The following is a 26,565-nucleotide window of genomic DNA, read 5'->3' as shown; positions in this document are numbered from 1 at the left end:
TAAGCTTCCATATGCCATGTAGGATGCCAAATAAGATTATTTATGAACCCCATATGTTTCCTTGATTGGAACAAAGAGAAAATACCAAATCAACAAAATACAATAAAGCTAGCAACAAAAATAGTATTTTTGGCCAAAAACTCCTCCTATGCGCAAATGCCTTCTTTGATTGCTTTTGCTTCTGTCTTGACTTGTTTCCATGAAGTGATATCAATTAAGTTTATGAAGTGTTGAAACCATTCTTTGCTGCCTAGAGTAAAAAAAATGCATTAAACAGCTACCTCGTTCCGTATCAACCTCCACCACTTGAATGCTTAAAACGGATCATGTATCTTCTGATATGGATAAACCCTTTTGTGAATTGATAATTCTTGTATGAATCGAGCTAGGTTTTCTTTAAATCTCTTGGCTTTTACTCTAGTGATTGGCTTGGTCTTTATCTAAGTTAGACAAGCTCCCCAGCGGGTAGTCAGTTATGCTGGCATGGGCGGATTCTTATCAATAGTACCATCGAAGTTTTTCCTTAATTTGAATACCCATTTTTTTTCAGCCACATTTTTCCTAGGATTCGGTGGTACAAGAAATCCAAATTTTACTTCGCATGAGTGCCAGGTAATTCTTCATTCTTAGCGTTAACCCCATGCTGTTGAAAATAACAATTTAGCACCAATAATAGTCATTTTTTTTTAAATGGAGTAAATTTTACATAAAAATAACTTCTTTTAAAAAAAACCTCTATCAGAACTAATGACCATTGGATGGGTGGATTTGCGCTTAGGTAAAAGCAGATCAACATGGAGTTCTATTCCAAGCAGTTCTCTATCAATATAAGGTAATTGGGAGTTGGAAAATTCTTGTTGGTAATTATGATATGTTATGGACTATATGGAAAAATAAGCATCGGGTTTAGGTAGAGAATTAGGTTGTGTTTAGCTTGAAATGGACTACTGGAGAGGTTATGATGATGTGGCCAAAAGCGAAGAGGTGCCTTACTTGACATTGTTGTTGGCAAGTTATAAATCAAGAGTTTTTTGTGCACCTGCTTGTAAAATATGACTAAAATTTAAAGACTTAGTAGGAGTTCATGAAAATTCGGTATTATTTTTGCAAAATGGGAATGAATTTTATTGAACACTACATTTGAGTTAATGTTTATTTTCTTGTTGGTCAAGTTGAGCATAAATATCCTTTATAATTTGAGCTATTTGATAAAAACATATCCTTCATAACGGCATGAAACTTTTCTAGTATTGTATGGTCTCAGAAATGGGTAGCATACACACCTAAAATTTCTTAAAATAGTGAAACTAAAATTTTTGTTGAAAATTTTTTTAGAGGGAGATTTTAAATTGAGACCTTTATAGTTAACCTGTCTATGCAAAATGTGGCTAGTGCAAATGCATGCCATCAAAATTTTAAAGGTAAATAATTGTAAGCTTAGAGAGAGATGGCAAGCCTATGTTTTCTTTTCACTTTTCCATTTTGGTTATGTGTGTGTGGGCATGGGTGTTTAAAAATGATTCCAAGTTAATAAAAAATATTTTGAAGAGGTCTAAATTTCCCATCCCAATCAAATTGAAATCTTTTAATTTTAGTCTGAAATTGATTTGCAACCATATTTTTTAACCTTAAAAATATTTGTATTAACTCTAACTTAAGTTTCATAGGATAAGCCTATGTAAACCCAGAATAATCATTTACAAAAATAAGGTAGTATTTTATAGCCTTCATTGTAAAGAGATGGGACAGTCGCCAAACATAAGAATGAATAAATGTAAAGGAAAATTGCTTTTGTTAATTGAATATGGAGTAAACTGATAGTGAGCCTTGCCTAATTGACATGGTTCACAATAAAGACCTTATCACACTCTTTAGTAATATAATTTAAACACAAATTGTAGTTATCTAAGATGCCATAGTTTATTTGATGAAAAAATTGAACTAAACTTCTGAAAAGAAAAGGCTAGGTCTTAGTTTTTGAAGCATAAAATGCATGGACAGGTTCTTTTAGAGAGACAAACAAGTAACTTAACTGTGTATAACCCATTTTTTTTCAAGCCTTGCAGAAGTTGTCTCCTCGCAAGCTTGTCCTTCATATAGACAACATTACTGTTAAACTCAACAACAATATTATTATTCAAGGTAATTCTAGAAATGCTTAATAATTTTCTTTTAATTAATGGATTCAAAAGCAAATCCTTAAGTACTAGGTTTCTAGAAGATGAATTTATAAAAAAAGAATCGGTTTTATGAATTCTCAAATCTTGACCATTACTTACAATGAGTTTTTCACCTCCATTGTAGTCATTCTGGTTGTGAATGTTTGCTTGCTCACTGGAGACCTAAGTGATGGTGCCACTATTCATTAACGAATATGGATTAGCAACTAAATCAAGAGATGCATAGTATGCTATTGTACCTTGATTATTCGGTGGTGGTTCATAGTAGTTTCGGTCAAACCTTTGAAAGAGCCTATTTGCAGTGTGTCATGGTGTTTTGCACAGTTAACAAAAAAGTTTTGGACCAAATTTACCACCTCCTTTCCCATGATCACGTCCTTGTACTATCCCTACCTGAACCATCTCTCGATGCTCTATTATTTCAAGCATTTATTTTCTTTAAACGGTTAATTTTGTCTGGTAAATAGGCTGAAGGTGTGGTCATTGAGGTTTCACTTTGGATTCGTATTTCTTAAGCAAGAAGTAGAGCTTGCACTTTTTCAATTTCCAAGGAGTTGATTTTTAATTAATATTGGTGAATATAGCATTGTATTTTAAATGAATACCTTGTAATAGATTCATTATGAAATCATCATCAGTTAGTAGTGCTCCTGCCAAAGCTAGATTGTATGTTATTTTTCTCATATTTGAAAAATAGGCCCCCATTGATAGTGATTCCTTCTTTGTTAATGTGAGTTAATGTTTCCATTGCATGAGTTTCACCTTGGATTGGCTTTCAAATAATTTATCTAATGACACCCTCAATTGAAACGATGTTAAGGGTTTTTGAAATTTAGGTTTGTACATCTTACGGGATGGCAAAGAGCATCCATCCTAGTATTGGTTGGTTAAATCTCCACCACAGATTGTACTTAGGATGCGGGATCATTTGAGGACTTGCATTGCTTGTTGTCTCACTCTACACTAGTTTTTCAATCAGTTTCAATGGTAGCTGTATGTCACCATTTGTGAAGCCTTCTAGGTCACTTCCAATTGTGGATGGTTGTATTTGTGAAGCCTAGATCGAGTAAGTTTCTGTTCTATGCTTAAAAGGAAAATTGTAAGTTGGCAAACATTAGGCTGAGTGCTGGGATTGGTGAGCTTAATGACACAATAGCCACAACATTATTCAATCTATGTCTCTAATACCATGAAAGGAAAATAGATAATATAGAGAGAATAATATAGTGAATGTGATACAAATCTAGATCGACTCGCGTCTAAACCCGTATTATATTAGTTCGAATCTCAATTAAGTTTAAGTTCTTATGGAAAAACCTTAAGCCCCAACCAACCTATGATTAGAAATCTTGGTCTAATAAAGACACCACAATAGGTTATAGAAGCCTTATTGATAAGTCCAAACTAAAACACTCACTCTCTAATGGTGTTTTAGGTGTTCAAAGAGAACAAAGAGAATTCTATCTCACAATTAATTTTTTGAATAATATTGAAGATATGTTCTTCCTTAAAACCAAGCCCTTAAATATGCTAGAGTCATAAAATAATAAACCCTAAAAATTTAGGTTAAAATCGGCCACCAAAGCGAAAAGGAAACATGTTGGGGCTGAAATTCACTTACTTTTTTAACTAATTTGGATTAATTAATTTCTTTATTTTGAATTAGGAATTAATTGATTTAAAATGAAAATAATAAAATAATAACTTTCCTAAGTTAATTTTCCCAGAAAATAAATAAATAGAAACCAGATATAAGACTAATTTTCTAAAACAAAAAGTCAAAATCAAATTATGAAACTAGTTGACTAGTTTGATTACTAAGGTATCTTTGATCAGTTTCCAGCTTATTTGAGCTCCAAATCAGCTTCTACATGCCATTTAGGATGCTAAATATGATTAATAATGATTCCCACACGTTGTCTCTTGATTGGAATAAGTTAAACTTGCTTGAACAATAAGAAAAATCAAAGTCAGCAGCTAAACAACATATTTTCGGTCAAATTGAGATGTTGTCCTTACAAGCTGGTTTTAGATGCTTTTGATTCTACCTTACATGATTCCATGGCCTCTTGGTGATATCCATTGAATCCAAGAAGTGTTGGAACCATTCGTTCCTACCCAGAGTCCATATTTACACTAAAACAGCTACCCGAGTCCGTAACGGCTTCCACCACTTGAATGCATAAAATAAGCTTTGTATCTTCGAATGTTGACAAGCTCTTTTAAGAATTAATTACTTCCTATATAAAAGAAGCCAGATTTTCCTTAAATATCTTGGCTTGGGATCTAGTGATTGGCTCGATCTTCATCTGTATCGGGTCAGCACCCCAGCGGGTTGTCGGTTGTGCGAGCACGGGTGGATTCTCATCATTCCTTTTCTCTTGAAAAGGATTTGCCCTCAAATCAAAATCATCACCTGCAACAAAAGGAGATAAGTCAGCAACATTAAATGTAGCACTAACATTATACTCACCCAGTAAATCAAGTTTATAAGCATTTTCATTAATCCGCTCCAAAACTGAAAATGTCCATCTCCAAGTGGCATAAGCTTGGGCTTCCTTTGTTCGGGAAACCTTTCCTTCCTTAAGTGCAACCAAACCAAATCTCCTGGGTTAAATACTATAACAACAAATCCTAGAAATACCAATTTATCTTTACAGAAATCACACCTTTTAAAGTAAACAAATAATCATTCCCAAATTTTCAAATTTCCACTAAGTAAAGTTCTCAACAATGCAGATAAAGTTTTATACAACAAAAATATCTTTAAATAAGCATCTTTATAAATCATAACCAGAATAGGTTTATTACTCACAAATGCCTTTTTAAGCTCACCTAAGCTAAGATAAAAAAAAAAAAAAAAAAAAGTTCTTTTTCTTTCACACTCACGTGTTCCATTTGTTTTCTCTCACTCTTAGCTTTTTCAAGTTTCTTCTCACTCTTGGCTTTATCATTGTTTTTCCCCTAACCATTGAGTTTTGGACACTTACCTGGTTGTTCTTGCATTACCATGTTCCCTTGAATAGTTGTTGAAGCCATGGGACCCATGCTAGCTTTTTCTTTAAGCTTTTCGGCCTCCCTTTTTTGTCGCATTTGAAGTTGATCTATAAATATTTCTTTTAGAGATAAATGGCTCCAGCTTAACATTTTTCCCTTTAAATTTAAAAGTAATGGAATTCTCTTTCCCATAATATATGGCATCCTTATCAAATTGCCATGGTCTACCCAACAAAATATGACCCTATGCATAGGAACAACATCACACCATACAAAATCTACATATTTATCAATGTTGACTTTTACTTTGGCTTGTTTATTTACTTTTATTTCACCACTATCATTAAGCCATTGTAATCTATATGGTTCGGGATGTTTATTTTTTATTATGCCTAATTTTTCCACAGCAATATTACTAATTACATTTGCACAACTTCCACTATTAATTATCATACTATAAATCTTATCTTGGATTTCACAACGAGTGTGGAAGATGTTCTCTCTTTGAAGCTGTTCCTCATCTTTGTACACGGTTAAAACTCTTCTACTCACTAAGCTCAATTCAGCCTTAGATAGCTTGAGAGTTTCGGATTCCTCAAGTTCTTCATCTCCAACTTCTTCACCATCAATTTCGGTTTCAGCATCACTTTCTTCACTTTTGGACTCTATCTCACCATTACCTTTCAGCACCATGATTCTTCTATTCATGTATTAATTGGCAATGTGTCCTCATCTCTGGCACTTCAAACACACAATTTCATGAGTTCTAGAAGGTTTAGGATCAGATTTACCTTCATTTTTGTGTGCTTGGATAGATTTGGTTTTGGACTCCTTTTTTTGCCGATTGGTGCTCTCTTCCTCATGTTTTCAAAGGTGGGACTGCTTCTCCAAGCACTTGGATTTGTCCTCCTGCTGCTTGAAACTCCTCCAAGCCATGTACTTATGCCCCTCCTCTTGAATTGATTCTCAAGTTCAATAGCCACATGCAACATCTCTTCTAATTCCACACATTGTTGCAATTCTAATTGATTGGCTATCTCTTGATTCAATCCACCTAGAAACCGTGCCATGGTTGCTTCCCTTTCCTCATTCATGCTCAATCTCATCATGAGCATCTCCATCTCCATCTTCTTGTAATAATCCTCTACGGACCTACTTCCTTGTGATAATTATTAGAGTCTTTGATGTAGCAACCTATGGTAATGAGTTGGTATAAATTGCTTTCTCATGACTCCTTTCATTTGTCGCCAAGTAGCAATCAATTCATCACCTACTCTCCTTCGGGTACTTTGCTCGTTTGTCCACCATTGGAGGGTAATGTCCAAATTCCATTGCTGCCATCTTTACCTTCTTAGTGTCCGAATAGTTATGACAATCGAATATCATCTCCATTCGCTCCTCCCGCTCTAGATAATCCTCCATATCACTTTTTCCCATGAAAGGTGGTATGTTAATCTTAATATTCCCAAGATCATCATCCTCATTCCTTGCTGATCTCCCATAGATTGGCCTTCCTTGGTAAGCAAAAATATCATCTCCTCCCTCTTCAAAATCATCTCCAAAGTTACCTTCCCCAACTTCTTCTCTCGGTCGACCACGACCTCCTCGACCTCAACCTCGGCCTCGGCCACCATATGCATCTAACCTTGGATTTGGTCCATCTTGTGATGTTTCCAACCTGTCCATCCTTTGATCTAAGTGATCAAAGTTAGCATTCATCTGCTGTAATTGCTCCATGATCGCCATCATGTTCCTGTCCTCACTTCCACTTCCCGAAGCTCGGGAATCACCTTTGAATCCTATGGATTCCTCTTCATTAATTCTTAATGGTGCATCTCCTCTTCTCATCCTTGAATCTGCCATGTTAGTACGAATAACATAAAAATAAAATAGAACCTCACCCAAATCACTCCCTTACGTGTTTCATTCAAACAAGGTCTCAACACTTGTGTTTGCACACTAGTTTCGGGTTTTGACCCTCTTTTAAGTTCACATACTCTTGCCTTTTTCCACTCAAAGAATTAAGTCAAAGTTCAAATTAAAACACACATAAACAGCAACTAGATCACAAGTGTACCTTAATTTAAACTTATCACTAAAACAGCAAACAAGAATAATCAAATGTTGAGCGGAATGAAAATACCTATTCTCGGCTTTTCTAAGCTACAACAAGGTAAATCAACAAGCAAGTTTTTTGGAATGAATAAAGACTGACCAGAATATGCATAAGCCAATAATTCAAGGATAAAATACAAGAAAGAGATTCAAACAACGAACAAAAATCAATTCGAACAAAAATAAAGAATAGTTGTTGATTTTTGTTCTTGTAATTTAACCTTTTGTGTCAAATTCTTTATCAATTTTAATCCAAATAATTTTAGCACCTAAAATTGAAATATCCAGCAACTCCAAATATTGAATAAATGAGCAACAACTCAGCAGTTCCGAAAAATTCACACTCCAAAATTCAACCAAAATCGGCCTTCTAAAAATGGTTTTTTTCTTCCTTTTTTTTTTTTTTTTTCTACTCACAGAATATAAACTCAAATGCAATAGCAAAAATTAACAACCAAAATTGCAATTCCAAAATCAAAATTTCAACAAACCCGTGACCTCCAAAATTCAACTTGCAAATTTTAGATGCTTTTGATTCTGCCTTGACATGATTCCATGGCCTCTTGGTAATATCCATTGAATCCAAGAAGTGTTGGATCCATTTGTTGCTGCCCGAAGTCCGTATTTGCACTAAAACAGATACTCAGGTCCGTAACAGCTTCCACCACTTGGATGCTTAAAATAGACTTTGAGAATTAATTACTTCCTGTATAAAAGCAGCCAAGTTGTCCTTAAGTCTCTTGGCTCCGGTCTTCATCCGTATCGGGTCAGCACTCTAATGGATTGTTGGTTGTACGGGCATGGGCAGATTCTCATCAGAATGATGTTTGAATTGATATTCACTTATATGAGTTTCACATATAGCTTATTAGACTAAAGACTAGATCGCAACTTTTTGGTTTGTATTGCAACCAATGAGATATCGTAAACCAATCAATGAGATATGTGATAACCACATTACCCTTTATAAAGGTATTATCATAATGCAATTCGATCTTATGCTTTCGACTTGTCAAATCTAATCCTAACATTCCTTTTTAAGCCCCCACTACTAGAATCGCATTGATAAATGATACAATTAATGCGTCGCACAAAATAAATATCGACATATTATGTAGCATTGCCTAACATCTTATCGCAAAATCCATAAGACAACACGCGACGTGTTAGTAGTGTCACCTATTTTTTGAGTTTTTGGCGACACATTTAGACTTTTAGCGACGCATTAAACAAATGCGTCAGATTTTCCATTAGATTTTTAGCAACGCATTTATCAAATGGGTCAAATTTTTCATCAGATTTTTAGCGATGCATTTATCATATGCGTCAGACTTTCCATCAAATTTTTAGCGACAGATTTGTCAAATGCATTAGATTTTCCATTAGATTTTTAGCAACGTACTTTTAGAGATGCTTTCAAAGTATGAGTCAAATTTAATTGTCCACGTTTAGCCACTCATTTCATTTAACATTTAAAGACTCTTTACGAAACAGTCGCTAAAAAATCTTTTAGCGACTGTTTTTTAAAGCATCGCTAAATATATGCGTCTCTAAAAAATAATCAATGAAAGGAGACTCTTCGAAAAACACCGCTAAAGGTGGAAAAACAACGTCGCCAAATATATTAGGCGACGTTGTTTGTTTTAATGCGTCGACTTTTATTTTTATTTTTTAATTTGCTTATTTTTAATTGTTTGAAAATTGATTAAAATAGTAAAAATATTAAAATAATTAAAATATAAAAATATTAAAACTAGCTTCATCCAAAACAATTAGAATACAAAAACTTAAAGTAAATATTTTCCTAACAAAATAATTATCAAATAAATTAAATATTATCTCATTGACATATTTTCACATATTTTGGTAAACTATTGTATGTGCAAAAGCAAATTCAATATTAATTAAACTTCCATGAATGTATACTCATTGAGATGGAAGTTGACTTCCTCTTATTGATGATATTACACCCTCATACTGCATATGGAAAAATTAAAAGAGTTATTAACACTTATGCAAAATAAATAAATATTAATTATTATTAAATTAAGTAATTTAGTAAATGAAAATTTAAAGAATATTACCATTATTCTTAAGATTTGGCGAGGCATATTTCTACTAATTAAAAGTGGAAAACTCATAATGAAGCGAATCAGAAAATTAATTAAATTAATAATAATAAATGTCGTAAATGTTACTTAAAACATAAGTAATAAATCTACATACCAATTTATTTAGAAGATTTTTTTTATCCATATCTCCTCACAGTCATTATGAATATAGCCATTTTCAAATTCATCATCATTATCATTTTCATCGACACTTGGCAAGTTTATGACAAATGGATTGTGAGCCATCGTAGTGTCTCCAAGAACATTTTCTTCAGCAAAAGTATGATGTTATGGTGAAGTTAAAAGAACAAACCATCTTGAATCAAGTTGATCTTCAACATAAAATACTTGTTGAACTTAGCAAAACAATGTCAAGCAATATCACAAGCAAAATATCTACAAAAGCAAGATTAAGAAAATCCAACGAACCTAACCTGAGGTCAAAATGAAAAAAAAAAACCCAACCAATCACATCTCTCCGCCAACCACACAGAAAAAAGAAACTTACCTAAACGATGGAGGTGAAGAAAGAACAAACTAAGCTAACCACGAGGGCAACATAGAGAAACCCAGCTTCTTGATGGCAATATAGGTAAATGAAAATGAAATCCAAAATTTCCCACTCTTCAAGTCTCTTTTAGATTGCTTCCAAATCTAATATCTGTCAGGTAGTGTACTTGATATAGTTTTAGAAAAGAAAAGGGATTTAAAGGCTTGCATAAAAATTTTTAAACGCGCCAAATTTTTCAGAAAATGGCAAAAAGGCGACCCTTTTGAATATTCTTTTTTTTTTCTCAGATTGAGAGAACAAGCGACGCATTTACATCTTAAAGAATCGCTTGTTCCATCAATGTTATTGTTTTTTTAATTAGTTTTTTATTCTTCATCTAAAAATAAATTCTGAAAATATTTCTTATATATGTAAAACAAAATTACGAAAGTGGGAGTTTAATTAGTTTATTTTCCAAATATAGTTTATTTACTTTAAAATCTTGTAAATTTCAATTTTTTTTAAAAAAAAGAGAATAAGCGACGCATTTACAACAGACAGTGTCGCCTGTTTTATGGAACAGAGGACTTATAAAAAGCAAAAAGAGTTTGCCAGATACCTTTTAGTTTTTCCTTTTTTAATTTTTATTAATTTGCTTTTAAAGTATAGTTTATTTTCTTTTAAAAGTTGCAAGTATTAAATTTTTTTTTTTAATTAAGAGAACAGGTGACGCATTTACAATTAAAAGCGTCGCCTTTTCTTTCAATTTCATTTTCATTTTTTTCTTTAATTAATTTTTTATTTTTCATCTACAAACAAAAACTTAAAAATGTGAAGCAAAATATTGAAGATTGCTGTTTATTTTTTTGTTTTTCAAGTACACCTTTATTCTTTATAAAATTTGCATGTTTTTGAATTTTTTTTTTTTTTATTGAAAGAACAGGCGACGCATTTTCTTAAAAAAGGATCGCATGTTCTTGAATTGTGGGATCAAGCGATGCATTATGTTCGAAAAGCATCGCATGTTCCATTTTTTATATTTTCTTTATAATCTTTAAATAATTTTTTAATTGTTTATCTAAAATATATTCATTTAGCAATCCAATGAACATATATTCCATTGATCTAAAAACAGAAAACAGTTTTGTCAATGTTTTTATCAAATATTCACATATATGTATCTAAACGAGACACAAAATATCTGAAGATCTAATTTGAGATAGAGTACCGAATATAGAATTCTAATTCAACAAGGATTTATTGACCAATTTATCTACATAAATATGTTAAGTGAACTTAACTTTCATGTGTGTGTGTGTGTGTGTTCAATAATAGCTTACTTGTTTTTAAAAATTGAAACTCTATTAAATTTTTTTTTAAAAAAAATAAAAAATAAACAAATTGAAGGAACAGGCGATGTAATTCCATCAAAAAGTGTCTCCGATTCCATGTTTTTGTTTTTTGTTTTAATCCTTAATTAGTTTTTTTGGTTGCTCATCTACAAAAAAAAAAAAAAAAAACATATTGGCAAAATTCAAAAATATTACTAAAAATAACCTTCAAATTAAAAAAAAATTGGTTTGGTGAAAAGGCGACGCATTTGTTGAGCAATAAGTCACTTTTTCCTTTATTTGGCTACTCTTTTTTAAAACAATGCATCGCCTAAAATTTTACTAGTTATTTCTTATTGTATTATTACATCCAACTTTTTTGGTCTGATGGTGTGGTGATTCCTTGAGAGTGTAAGAGGTTATGGGTTCAATTCTTGGCATGGCTTAATCTAATTTTATTTATTTTTAAATTGATTTTGTACATGTGTGGAAAAAAAAAATGAAAAAGCAACGCATTTGTTGAAACAGCGTCAATTTTTCCTTTATTTGACTCAATGCGTCGCCTAAAACTATATTAGCTATTTCTTATTGTATTATTACATCTAAGTCATTGGGTCTGGTGGTGTGGTGATTCCCTGAGAGTGTAAGAGGTTCTGGGTTCAATTTTTAGCATGACCCTATCTGATTTTATTTTATTTATAGGTTTGTATACGTGTAAATAAAAAAAATTGAAAAAAAGAAAAAGAAAAGGTGATGCATTTGTTGAGCAATGGGTCACATATTCCTTTATTTGGTGACTCTTTTTTAAACAATGGATCACCTAAAACTTTATTAGTTATTTCTTATTTTATTATTATATCCAACTCATTTGGTCTGGTGGTGTGGAGATTTCTTGAGAGTGTAAGAGGTTTTAGGTTTAATTTTTGGCATGGCCCTATCTGATTTTATTTTTTTTATGGGTTTGTACACATGTAAATAAAAAAATTGAAAAATAATGGGTCACCTTTTCCTTTATTTGGCGACTCCTTTTTAAACAATGCGTCGCCTAAAATTTTATTAGTTATTTCTTATTGTATTATTACATCCAACTCATTTGATTTGGTGGTGTGGTGATTCTTTGAGAGTGTAAGAGGTTCTGGGTTCAATTCTTGGTATGGCTCTATTTGATTTTATTTTTTTTATGGGTTTATACACATGTAAATACAAAAATAAAAAAAAAATACAAAAAGGAGACGCATTTGTTAAGCAATTGGTCGCCTTTTCCTTTATTTGGCGACTCTTTTTTAAAACAATGCGTTGCCTAAAACTTTATTAATTATGTCTTGTTGTATTATTACATCCAATGCATTTGATCTGGTGGTGTGGTGATTCATTGAGAGTGTAAGAGGGTCTAGGTTTAATTCTTGGCGTGGCCTTATCTAATTTTATTTTTTTTATGACTTTGTAAACGTGTAAACAAAAAAAAAAGGCGACGCATTGTTTAACAAATGCGTCGCCTTTTATTTTATATTTAAACAATATAACTGAGATGACTTTTTGTTTTTTTCAACTCAGTATATTACTTAAATATTTTCACTAGTTATTTGAAGTTGAAAACAATCACATTAATTAAAAAAAAAAAAAATGGGAACAGGCAACGCGTAATGAACCCATTGTGTCACCTGTTTCCTTTATCCTAAAAAAAAAAAAAAAATCACATTGATTGGAAAAAAAAAAAAAAAAAAGGAATGCGTAATGAAGCAGTTGCATCGCCTGATCCCATTACAGAAAAAAAAAACAAAAAAAAAAAAACAAAAACAAAAAACTACCTTAGTTATATTACTTAAATATTTTCACTGATTATTTAAAGTTGAAAGAAAATCAGCTTAATTAAAAAAAAAAAAAAAAAAAAAGGGAACAGGCGACATGGAATGAAGTAGTTGCGTCGCCTGTTACCTTTATCTTAAAAAAAATTAAAAAAAAAATTCACCTTAGTTATATTACTTAAATATTTTTACTAATTATTTGAAGTTGAAAAAAAATCACATTGATTAAAAAAAAAAAAAAAAAAGGGAACAGGCGATGCAAAATGAAGATGTTGCATTGCCTGTTCCCTTTATCTTAAAAACAAAAAAAAAAACCATCTTAATTATATTGCTTAAATATTTTCACTAGTTATTTAAAGTTGAAAGAAAATCACATTAATTAAAAAAAAACAAGCAATGCGGAATAAAGTCGTTGAGTCGCCTATTCCCTTTATCTTAAAAAAAATAAAAAAATACAAAAGGTTTGCAAGTTTAATTAACATAAAATAAATTGTACATAAAAAATTAAATAATTAAACAACAACCTCAGTTATATTTCTTAAATATTTTCACTAGTTATTTGAAGTTGAAAAAAATCTCACTGTTCAAAAAAAGAAAAAAAAGAAAAAGAAAAAAAGGGAACAGGCGACGCAGACTAAAGTAGTTGCATCGCCTCTTCCCTTTATCTTAAAAGAAATAAAAAATACAATTTAAGAAATTTGCAAGTTTAATTAATAGAAAATAAACTATACATGAAAAATTAAATAATTGAACAACAACCTCATTTATATTGTTTTTTTGCAATTTTAAAAATTTTTCGTTTTTTATCATATCAAATATTAAGCGACGTATTTTATATTATAAACATCGCTTATTTTCATCTATTTTTTAGTATTCATATAATTAAATTTTGTTATTACATAAACATAGATAAGTGGTTGTTAACCATTTTGCATGAATCTAGCATTTAAACAATACAATTCAGATAAAATATAGGCATAATATTAAAGGTAACTCTGTTCAGCCGCATATTCAACGATACTGAAGGGTAGCGTCGTCTATTGTTGTTTTTAGCGACCGTTTGACTTCAACAGTTTTTTAATGCGTCGTATATTTATGGAATTTTAATTGACCCTTTAGCCTTAGCATCGCGGTTTTGTTTTTTCAAACCTATTTATTTTGTAGTATCGCTAAGTTAGTGTTACTAGATCTCAATTTTTGCATAGTATCTTCTTCTTCAAAAAAAATAAATCACTTCGTTAGCCAGATTAAAATTCTCTTGTGTCCATCATACAAGTGCAAGAGTAGCTTGGTAAGGCGAAGATATGGAACACTCATTATTAGTAGTACTCATATCAAATCTATAAACATGAAATGTTGATATTAAACATTTCATACTTAATTTCATGTTATATAATGATAAGTTATGCAATTATTATTATTATAAATAATGATTAAAGTTTAGTTTAATATATAACGATGATGTAATTATTTAAAAAATGATTATAATATTAAAAATAATGACGATTTAATTTTTATTAATTCTAATTTCATCCAATTTATGGCACTAAACCCATGGATTTTACATGTGACCATGAAATGAGGGGCAACCTTATAAGTCTTTTCACACCCCTTGATTCCCCTTTTCAATATCTGTTGGATACACAATCAAAATCAAATTGAAGGAAATTTTTTCTAGGGTCTAATGATATCCAGAAAAAGAATTCCTAGCCACAATTCCTAAACCTACCACACCCAAAACATTTATTGCAGATTCAACATAAGTGCTTCGGTGCTTCAAGCACAATAAAAAGTCATTCAGTATTAGAAAACCCAAATAAAGCTTGAGGGAAAAAAAAAAATGAAAATATGAGAGACAGAAATTTAAAGAGGGAGGAAGAGGAGGGAAAATTATAGAGTAAATTGGAAGAACATTCCCAGCCAAAGAAACTAACCTACGTTATCCTTGTTTATTAAATCTGTAAAAATACCATCTTGCATAAATAATACAACACATATATTGTCGTATATAATATTCTGGACCAGTATCCTGAGCTCCATGATATTAAAAAACAACAACAACAACAACAAAACGACTTTTTTCGTGGCTAAGCCTGCCTTCGTATGGTGGTAGGAAAGGATCAAATGATAAAAAAGGAGCTTTTTTGGTGGACCTTGAAAACTCTCCTTTGGTAGAACCTCGAAAATTCTCTCATCTTTTATGGTGGAGTTTTTTTCCATTATTAGAGTAGAGGCCGAAACAAAAGAGACAAGCTTTAGGCAAATTGGGCTTTGTCCTTGCAAATGATTTTTATAATTTTTTGTTTTCAACCTTTTTTTAAGGAAAAAAAAAAAGAAAAAAAGAAAGACGAAATATTTCTTGCCAAAAGTCAACTCACTTTCTGAACCTGTGGCTTTACCCACTAAAAGACACAGACAAAGCAGCAATGGTTTTGACAGGTTATGTCGTCCTCTCTGTCTCTGGCTATTAAATGCCAAATAATGGTTCTTTTTGCTAATAGGTGGTGGCCACGTTTACCCATAGAGAAAGCAAAGGTGGTGGCCACCATGTAGAGCATAGGAAGTGGCAGGGATGGAGCTAGAAAATGATCATTCCGGAGGCCTTACAATTATTATTTTTAAACAAATATATAAAATATTGAATAAATTGATTTTAGCTTATATATACACTCATATACATACAAACAATATAAAATATTATTACATATTAAATTATATACAATCGTATACAAAGACTAAAAAATAATTGGCCGCTAAATGCCAAAATTGGTTCTCTTTGCAATGCATAGGATTATAGCAGCGGCAGAGCTAAAAAATGACCTTTCCTAAGATGGCATGATTTTAAAAAACAAAATTATATACAAAAGATTAAAATAAAATTATTTTAACTTGTACATACAATAAAATAGATACAGATAATATAAAATATTTATTAGATATTAAATCATTTTGCAAATAATATTATTACAAAAACTAAGCAAAATACTTAGGATTTAAATAAAGTGATACCTTAGTTTGTTGATGCTGTTGATGATAAACAAGACTAATCTAATTAATTGTGTCTCTCAGCTTTTGTCGAGGAGCTTTGTCCAATTTGTCGAGTAGAGGTCGAAACAAAGAGCCAAAAGGCAAAATTTATGGTGCTTATTAACTAATTAAAGATGATATATATAGTTTTTCAACTTTGTAAACAAAATTTGTATTATATATATATATATATAATTTTTTTTTTCTTTAACAGAATTTTTATTTTTATTTTATTTTTTATAATGATGATCAACTAAACTTCATCTATGAAGTTTGAAATTGTCTGAATCTTGTTGCTGTACTCGTCAAAAAACGAGTGTTCTCTCTTCCCACTTCATTTCTTTTTACCCTGTGGTTTGGTGGTCACCAGCCACCAATAAGCAAAGCGTATGGTAGTGGAAGCTGGATTATTGAAAGAAGTATGTTAGTGGAAGCTGGATTATTGAAAGAAGAAAAAGTTCAAGACATAGTTATGCAGTGGAATATGATACCACATTGTAAGTGATTCAAGACTGACTTATGGAGTGGAATATGATACCACATTGTAAGTGATTCATCTCCATGTCTTCTTTTTTTCTTTTTTTTTCTTTTTTTTTTTAAATAGTGGGTGATATAGGTTGTGGAATTGAATGAATAAATAAAAGATCATTAATGGAAGTGATTATTTCAATTGATTAGACATTATATGGGAAGCCTATGGTGGGATTTGTTTGGATTTGTGTTTACAATATTATAAAAAAATGAAATATTGATGAATGCATAGATTATGCGCTAGTTGGAAGTCATAAATTTCATAGGGTGTAAATGTGACACGTTGTTAAGATAATAATAATAATAATGGTAAAACCTACGATGTAAATGCTATGGTACTTAATGGTTATATGAAAAGCCTATTTTAAGCTTGGTATACCATAGATACATGGAAGTTTGGATTAAACTTGGTTAAAATCTGGCTGTTGACATAGTCATGTGTTTTTTTTTTTTTTTTTTTTTTTTTTCTCCTTTTTGGCTTGTCATGTGTCTTGAGATTTAGTTGAAGAAAATGTTGAACAATATCGTCCAATTTGGCCTATTTACTCTTTAATTATATGTCCGAAACCTTGTTAAGTAAGCCCTGCATAAATTCCAAACAGTAATCTTATTGCTCCAAGTGATCACACACTATTGTCTGAAAGCTGAGGAAAGCAAGTTTTGTCGTGTTTTGAGTTGAAAGAAAATCTTTGTATGACACAATCTATAAAACACTTTCTAGCTAGAATTTGATAATGTCAATACGTATGTGATCTAATTATTTTCTTAGCATCCCTTCCCTTTATACTATAATGGTTTCTTTAGGACCCAAAAAAAAAAAAAAAAAAAAAAACAATTCGCTATTGTGGTGACTACATGAGATTCTAATCAGTCGAAATTTTATTTTATTTATTATTTATTTTTCTAATGAAAATGGATGTCATGCTTCTTGCAATGAAGCTATTGACAATAAGATAGCAAGGTGTTCATACATAATGCTCTATGACTTCATTTATTATATTAAAAGGTTTAGGCCATTTTCTGAGTGAGATGATTCATTGAGGAGTATAAAAAGGTTGGGAGTATTATTATATCATGACTGGCAACAAATTATACGTTTCAAGTTTTATGTGTTTTGTTTTCTTGAAAAAACTAATGTATACTTTTGTTGCAGATGCAATGTTGTTTTGGCCTACCATTGAAATTTTCTTCCTTTCACTGTTGCTTCTCACTTCAAGCCTTGATGCTGCAAGTAATGATTCCCAAAACAATAGGGACGAGGTAATCGTGGCACGTCGTGGTGCCGTTGCTACTGATGATGGTCGATGTTCTAGAATTGGGATGAATGTTCTTCGTGAAGGAGGTCACGCCGTCGATGCAGCGGTAGCTGCTGCTCTTTGTTTAGGGGTTGTGGGGCCAGGATCAAGTGGCATTGGTGGAGGTGGTTTCATGCTTATCAGGGAAAGCAGTGGGGAAGCAGAATTCTATGATATGAGAGAAACTGCCCCCTTGTTAGCTTCTAAGGTAGTCTACATTGGTATAACAAATTTAGCATTTCAAATTTTGACCACATTAATATACTTCTATGTACATTACCAAGAAATTTTGCGTTTTTTGTACCTCATAGATATTGGGTTGGGAATATCCTTGTTGTATGCTTTCTTGGTAATATAATTTTTTTGTAAATAAATCATTGCTTGGAAGGTCCAGCCAGATCAAAAACTTGCCTGGCTGACACATATGCTAACCATCTCAATATTTTTGTAACTTACCTCTGTTTTTTATATGTCTAACAAGATTTATTTTCCTATGCCCTGAAGAATGAGACATGAAATGGCACATTTGTGTTTAGCAATTCCATCAAAACTTTAGGATAAAATAATATAGTTTTTGTAGCTAATGCATATTAATAGTATGGATTACTTTTCCGGTTAATATAAATTTGTGACATTAAATTTGCATAGGTAGAATGGATTAGATTAATTAATTTTTCCATCAAAACTGGTTATTTCAATAAATGTATATATATATTTTTTTCAGGATATGTATGGCGGCAATGCTACTTTGAAAAATAAAGGTGGTCTCTCCATAGCAGTTCCCGGTGAACTTGCAGGGCTTGACAAAGCTTGGAAAAAATATGGGAAGCTTCCATGGAAAAGACTAGTAAAACCAGCTGAGCGTCTAGCTCGCTTAGGATTTAAGGTTTCGCCATACCTACACTTTCTAATGGAGAAAACAAAATCGGAAATCTTTGAGGATATAGGTCTTCGCGATACATTTACATCAAATGGTAGTCTTTTGCAGAAAGATGATATCTGCTATAACAAGAAACTAGCAAAGACACTCCAAACGATTGCAGAACAGGGTATACAGCCCTTCTATAATGGATCAATAGGCTTCAATTTGGTTAAAGATATTCGTAAGGCTGGAGGTATACTTACAATAAAGGACTTGCGAAACTACAAAGTTAAAGTGAGAAAGCCAATCTATGCAAACTTTCAAGGGCTTCAATATGTTACATCTTCTCTTCCTTCTGGGGGTCCACCATTGATACTTGTGCTAAACATTCTTGCACTGTATGGAAATCTTTCTGGTGTTCCTGATTCTGTTTTTGTCCACAGGGAAATCGAAGCTCTGAAACATGCATTCGCTGTGAGGACGAATCTTGGTGATCCTGACTTTGTGAATGTGACTGAGGTTCTTTCGCATATGCTCTCAATCAATTTTGCAAAAGAATTAAAGCAAACCATTTATGACAACAGGACTTTTCCTCCCAAACATTATGGTGGCAAGTAAGCTGTTTACTTGGCCAGCAAGAATATGATGATGCCAAATAACTCATTAATATTTTATCTTCTAATTAATTACTTTATTTATTCTAATCTATCAAAAAAAAAAAAACAGGTCTAACAGTCTAAAATTCTAATAAATTCCTTTCTTTTTATTTTTTTAATGAAATAAAACATTGCCTTTTCATAACAGGTGGAATCAGCTCCCTGATCATGGAACCAGTCATTTGTCCATCGTAGATCGAGAACGAAATGCAGTCTCCATGACTACTACTGTGAATTACTTTTTCGGTTCACGAGTATTGTCAGCGAGCACGGGAATCGTCTTAAACAATGAGATGGATGATTTCTCAATACCTGCAAATGTTTCCAAGGATGTCCCACCACCTGCACCAGCCAATTTTATCAGCCCAGGAAAAAGGGCATTATCATCCATGTCGCCTACCATAGTCCTCAAGGTAATTTCTAAATTATTAGATCAATTAGTCAAGGAGGAAAAAAAAAAAAAATACTAAAAGTTCAATTTTGATTTTCCTGTACAATGATCCAAGATGTGTTCTTGACATGATTGTACAGGATAAGCAACTGAAAGCTGTAATAGGTGCAAGTGGGGGATCCAGGATCTTTCCTGGAACTGCACAGGTCTTCTTAAATCATTTTGGTAGGGGAATGGATCCTCTCTCCTCTGTTTTTGCTCCGAGGATCTATGATCAGGTTGCCATTTTGAAAGCCATTTTGTCAATTCATACTTGTTTTGAGCTAGCTTGCAGTCCAAAGGCTTAACTATTTTATCAATATTGGACTAGTATACAGTGGTTACCTTTTAACATGTACCAAAAAATTCTTGATAGCCATTAAAACTTGTAATCTGATTCAACTTGGTTTTTCTCCAAGCAGCTGATACCTAACAAGGTTTACTATGAGAATTGGACAACTGTGATTGGTGATCACATTGAACTTCCGGCAACTATCAGGAAAGACCTTCGGAAAAAGGGCCATATCCTAGAGTCCATTGCTAGTGGCGCTATTTGCCAGTTTATAGTTCTAGAAACAGAGACCTCCATTAAAAATGGAACCCTTGGAAAGCTAGTCGCAGTAAGCGATCCAAGAAAAGGTGGGATTCCTTCTGGTTTTTGAAACCAGTTTTTGGTAGCCTAGAGCTCTCTTTTAGTATTTAAGATAGCACTGTGATACCTTATAAAATAAGGTTGCGTTCATAAAATAAGGTTGACCAATGTTTGGCAACGGTAACAGGTTAGATAACTACAAATCCATGGCCCACTCTTAGTGCGGCTTACACTGAAAATTGCAATTCACAAAATAAGTGCGGTAAACATATCTCTGTCCCCAAGTATCTCAAATGAGTAATGCTAAATGTACTATTTAGTCTACAAAAGTACCTCTCAAATGTACATATTTTATCATTTGATTGACTTATATAGACTTGCACTTACCACTTCCTATCAAATGTACATATATTATCATTTTGATTGACTTATATATAGTTGCATTTACTACTTCGAAGAGCCATAAAATAAATAACCCAGCAAAAAACGCAAAACAAAATGTTGTAATACATATGATCTTCATAATGTTCCAAAGAGCAAAAAAAAGGTATAGAGAAACTCCAACTCTCAGAACTAGTAGTTAATATGCTGCTGCCTTTGATAAAATATCTGTAACCTTATTACCTTCTTGAAAAATATGCGAAACTCTAAATTAATGGATGCAACAAAATTATGACAATTAGCCTAGTTAGCACGAAGAGACCAAGGAACCATAAGAGATTTTGAAGAAAATAAATGAACCACAAAAGATAAGTCACATGCCAACCAAACCTTACCCCAATCAAATCCTTTGAGCTATTTTATAGCTGCCACAAGCTCAGATTCAAAAGACTAGGTTATTCCTAAAGGAATAGTAAAGCATCCACAAACAATACCCTGATTGTTCTTGAAAAACACCACCTCCACCAGTTGGACCTAGAGAACCATACGTTGTTTCATCAATATTACCCTTATCCAACCAGGTAAAGGTAAATTCCAATAAACAGGAGCAATAAAAGGAGCCTTAGTAGGACAAGGTTTCATCCGCAAACTATTTAGAGTTAATAATTCCTTTATAGCTCCATTCTGTAAATTACCAACTGCAATAATCAAGCTACTTTTAAAACTAAAAGCCCTTGAAATAGGCACCAAAAAAAAAAAAAATACTAGGAGTATACAAAATTATATCCAATCTAATGAAACCAATGATCCAATCCAATTTAATTCTATTTTATTGGATCAATCCAATTTAACTATATTAGACTAGATGGAGAATTTTAAGTCCAACTGAATTGGATCAGTTATCAATTTTAGTGTTTTAAAATAATGAATCTAGACTGATCTAATCCAATAAATATATAATATGTTAAAAATTTATTAGGCGTACGAGTTTAGTTAGTTTTTTTTTTTTTTTTTTTTCCCTAAGCTTGAATTCATGTCATTGTATTTGCTATTAAAGTTCTTGTCATGGATAATATGGATGTAGTTGTTGGTTGTCATGGATAATATTGATGTAGTTGTTAGTTGCCTATGATTTAGCCCATTCATACCCTTTCACATGTTATTAGTTTATGTTATGCGGAATCAATTACTTGCAAGTAATTTAGCTTCGGTATTGTAGTATGTGTTTGCTGTTGATACAATTAGTTAAAAAAGTTATGTAATCTTTTCTTTATGCATATTATCATTTTTGTTAATCAATGTGCGTGTTATCATTGACATATTATATAATTAGTAGTTTTTTTCGTTTAATGATTCATATATATTAGAATACATATTTTAGCTAATCAAGTTTTGGCATAAAATTTGTTCCAACTTAGATATTGAAAATTGGACTGAGTACAATTTGGATCTATTCTGAACCAATACAAATAATCAATCCAGATTGATCAAGGTTAAGTTTTTTCTTACATTTGGATTCAATTAGATTAAACACTTCAAAACCAAACTATATTAGATTAGCATGAATGTTGACGAAATCCATTGGATTTCCATTGGAACTGATGCATACCCCTACTGAAAACATGGAAGCAATTTTTATTGGATGATACAAAAAATTAATGACAAGATAAAATAAGCCAAAATTCATATGGGTAAATAATAATAAGATTATGCATAAAAGACAATGCTAGCTCAAATTATATATGCAGATTTATTATTACTATGCTAATTTGATTATAAAAAATGCTAACTCTACGTAGAGATTAGCCACGAAGAAAAATAAATAAATAAAAGATATTAAACCCATTTAATTTAATATGCAAAAGAAACATTTCAATAGAAAAAAAAATAATAAATAAATTGACTTGAGAATGGGTATTAGCTTAATGGAAATGTAAACAAGTGATTTTAGAGTACTAACCTTGAAGAATCACAACTAGTTTGGCACCTAAACAAGCATACCACATAAAAAAAAACAAAATATTATTAAGAGAACAAATTAAAAGAGTACACAAAGAAGGGAAAAAAGCAACACCAGCAAAAGACAATCACTAACAAAAATGATAGTGAAACCATTCTAGAATATCCAACTAATGTCATCTAACACAAAACAAAGACAAATTAGGCAACCAACTAAAATAATTAACTGAGATAGCAGCCATAGAAAGACAAATTAGGCAACCAACTAAAATAATTAAGTGAGATAGCAGCCTTAGAAAGAAGATCTGCAACAATCATTTCCTTCCAGGAAGACATGAGAAACTTTGAAGTTTATAAAAAACAAGTAATGCAACGGCACCGCAGAACAAGCTTTCCCCAAACCCATATTGTTATATTATATATCTATATATATATATATATATACACCACAAAAATTTTTACACTTTGGGATGTGGGCTTGAGTGCACCTTAGCCCATGCATAATTACATCTCTGAATGCATGTAATTAGACCATCCAGCCATAAAACGCCAGGGGACAGCCAAACATCTATTAAGATTAAATTGATTACATACGTAGAGTCACATTCAAACCAAAGATTATTCTAATTGAAATATTTAGTAATTTCAATGGCGTGAATGACTGCCAAAATTTTTGCTTCAAATGCATAAGCAATGCCAATAGGAGATTGAAAGCATCCTTTCACAAAAGCACGAGAAGTACGAAAGATAACCCCACATCCTAGTGGTCCATGACAACCATTAATCGCACTTTCTGAATTGACTTTGATCTACACCGAGTTTGGAGCCAACCATAACATAGGGATTATCTTTGGCGATTTCTTAATTTGGTAAACCCGCAACACCCAAACCTTTTCAAAACTTTAAAATCATCTATACAATTATTCATAGAACCATATTGCAATTTACTTGCCCCCATAATAGATCTAAAAATACTGGACAGAGAGTAGTATAGAGGAATATTTCAGCAAAAAAAAGTATTAAAAAAAAAAAAAAAGAGTAGTATAAAGGAATAGAAATGCAGCCAAACCCAGATTTTGATTCCGAGCATATGCCAAATGGTAGAAAATCCTGCAAAAACCGTAGCCTTAAATAATACAAATTAGCTAGCTGGACACTGAAAACGAATGACATGACATGTCGAAAAAATCAACAATAGAATGCAAGGTGTCCATTATCACTCTAAACCAAACTCCAATGCGTTCCCCTATGCAACGAGCAAAGGGACATGAAAGATTAGGGATGTCAACGAGACGGGATGGGACCGGTTTTTAAAATTCCGTCTCTGTTTCTGCGGGAAATTTTACATCCCATCCCCGCGATTTTTCCCGTTTCTTTAGGTGCGGGGCGGGATCGGAGATTTTGCTAGGCGGGGACGGGACGAGACGGTTTTCCCCATTTTGTTTTTTAATTGATATTTTTTAAAAAAATTTATATAAAAAAATTATTTTATGATTAAAATATAAAGAAAATGACTACAATACAATAAAAATATAATAAAATACATCAATGAACAAATTTACAATTATAATAAAATACATATTTAGAAAAATAAATAAAAAAAAGAAGAAAATGATTTTACATAAATAAAATTTTATAAAAAAAATAATAAATAAATAAATATATATATATATATATCGGGGCGGGTTCAGGGCGGGGTTATTATTCCCCGTCCCCGACTCGGTTTTTAGGCATTTGTCCCGAGTCCGCCCCGTATCCCCAAATTTTCGGAGAAAAACCGCCCCGTTAGGGACGGTGCACCGCGGTTTTGGGGATGGGCGGGCAAATTGACATCCCTATGAAAGATAATAATAATAATAATAATAATAAAATATTGCCGGAGGTCCATCATTTTTCAGTGCACAAAGCTCCGAAAACCGGAAAACCATGAAAAAGGAATCATTGTACTTTACGTGCCGAATGGTGAAGGAAAACAAATAATAAAGTTTGTGCACAATATTTAAGCAATGTCATACTTCAAAGTTGTACTTCTGTCAAATTTTCTCTTTTGGTTTGTGTTGTAGAATTTTTGAACTCACTTCAATAAAGAAAATACTAAACAAGAACACACAAAATTACCGAGGTTCGGTCAAAATCGACCTATGTCCTCGTTGCTCAAAGTTGAGCTTCTGCACTATAGAAAAATGGTGTTTACAAGCTTAATAACAGACCATCAATGGTGGATTCACACAAGAATACCCAAACCAATACCCAAGATCCCAATACACCCATTCACTCTTCAATCTCCGTATAGATCTCTCTTAAACCCATGTTAAGAACACAAAGAAAACAAGAAAGAATGGCTCTCAAAACTCACGGGACTCTCTTCGCACAAAGCTACACACAGTCTGCAATTTTGCCCTTTTTTGCTCTCTGTTTTTTCCTATCTGCACCAGCAAGAAGAAGACCAAATATACATATATATCCAAAACAAGAAACGGTGCATTCAACTAACTCCAGCAGCTCCAACGTGGCAAGTAACTTATGAAATATCCTTTCTGCCCTTCATTATTGCTGCAGTAAAATGATGCCATTTTGGACTTGCAAAATTCCCTTCTTTCTTCTCTTTTTAACAGCTTGTAAACACATATATATAGCTGACCAGATTTGAGGATTATTTTTCTCATATATCTCCACCTAATCCTCAAATCATTCACCAAATGCAGAAACTAACAACACCATCCCAGTTATCATCAACTCTCACCAAATTCAACCTACTCCTACTCTGAGCAAGCTTTTGCAGGCATTGAACTTGCTCAAGGGCAGGACCTTAGTTCCCATATCAGAGGGATTAAATTTAGTTGATATCTTCTCCAACTTAAAAACTTGCTGAGTTACCATGTCACAAATGAAGTGATACTTGACTTGAATATGTTTAGACCTCTCATGGAAGACAGAATTCTTGCATGAGTGAATTGCACTGGCTGTCAGAGTATAAAACAACCTCCCCATCAAGCACCTTCAACTCCATTACCAATCCTTTAAGCCAAATTGCTTCCTTGGTAGCTTTAGTAGCTACTATATACTCAGCCTCTATTGTGGACAAAGCCACAACTAGTTGTAATTGTGATTTCCAACTTATGCAATTTCCACACAAAGTAAATGCATAAGCTGAAATGGACCTTCTCTTATCCCTATCTCCTGCATAATCTGAATCTAAATAACCATTGAGCTTAACACTCTCTTGATTACCTTTGTAAATCAATCATTCATTCAAAGTTTGCTTCACATATCTAAGCAACCATTTCATAGCCTCCTAATGAGCTTTACCCGGATTTGCCATATATCAGCTAAGGACATTAATAGCATATGCTAGATCTGGCCTTGTACAAATCATTGTGTACATAACTGAACCAACAACATTGGAGTATGGAATTCTTACCATATCTTCTTTCTCTTGCTCTGTAGTAGGACATTGATCAGCTGAAAGTTTGAAGTGTCCTCCAAGTGGAACATTTACCACCTTGGCATTATCCATAGCAAATCTTGAAACCACTTTCTGCAAGTAAGAAGTTTGCAGCAGGTTCATCTCTGATTTTCTCCCAAAATCTTCCTTGCTTCTCCTGGATCCTTCATATCAAATTCAGATTTAAGCAACTCCTTGACTGATTGTATCACCTTCAAATTTGGACCAGCCACCAACATATCATCCACATAAAGGAGAAGATAGGCAGCTCTATCACTCATAGATTCTTTAAAATATAGGCAACTATCAAAACCACTTCTTGTAAATCCAGCTTCTACCACAAAAGAATCAAATCTCT

General features: G+C 32.4%; 1 protein-coding gene across 2 annotated transcripts; it reads left to right on the top strand.

Moving 5' to 3' along the window:
• The first annotated feature begins 17,476 nt into the window (after positions 1-17,476).
• On the top strand, positions 17,477-22,756 carry LOC107425418 (glutathione hydrolase 1). 2 transcript variants are annotated; one of them, XM_048478558.2, is made up of 6 exons: positions 17,477-17,641; positions 17,741-18,090; positions 18,607-19,358; positions 19,549-19,813; positions 19,932-20,069; positions 20,253-22,756. In XM_048478558.2, the coding sequence occupies exons 2-6, from the start codon at positions 17,746-17,748 to the stop codon at positions 20,490-20,492; spliced, it is 1,740 nt and encodes a 579-aa protein (XP_048334515.2). In that variant the 5' UTR covers positions 17,477-17,641; positions 17,741-17,745; the 3' UTR covers positions 20,493-22,756. The 2 variants fall into 2 exon arrangements, with proteins under 2 accessions (XP_048334515.2, XP_048334514.2); XM_048478557.2 differs by lacking the exon at positions 17,477-17,641 and having other exon boundaries at positions 17,656-18,090.
• Positions 22,757-26,565: the final 3,809 nt, after the last annotated feature.

The sequence above is a fragment of the Ziziphus jujuba genome, chromosome 7, assembly GCF_031755915.1.
Source record: "Ziziphus jujuba cultivar Dongzao chromosome 7, ASM3175591v1".
Taxonomy (NCBI): domain Eukaryota; kingdom Viridiplantae; phylum Streptophyta; class Magnoliopsida; order Rosales; family Rhamnaceae; genus Ziziphus; species Ziziphus jujuba.
The sequence above is the reverse complement of the archived record's forward strand: the minus strand, read 5'-3'. Positions and strand labels throughout refer to the sequence as shown.

Bases quoted from the DNA above. Each gene is read 5' to 3' on its own strand.
- LOC107425418 (XM_048478557.2), top strand. From the start codon at position 17,662: ATGACTGGCAACAAATTATACGTTTCAAGTTTTATGTGTTTTGTTTTC. The intron at 19,359-19,548 runs GTAAGCTGTTTA...TTTTCATAACAG, and splicing joins CCCAAACATTATGGTGGCAA to GTGGAATCAGCTCCCTGATC. The intron at 19,814-19,931 runs GTAATTTCTAAA...ATGATTGTACAG, and splicing joins CGCCTACCATAGTCCTCAAG to GATAAGCAACTGAAAGCTGT.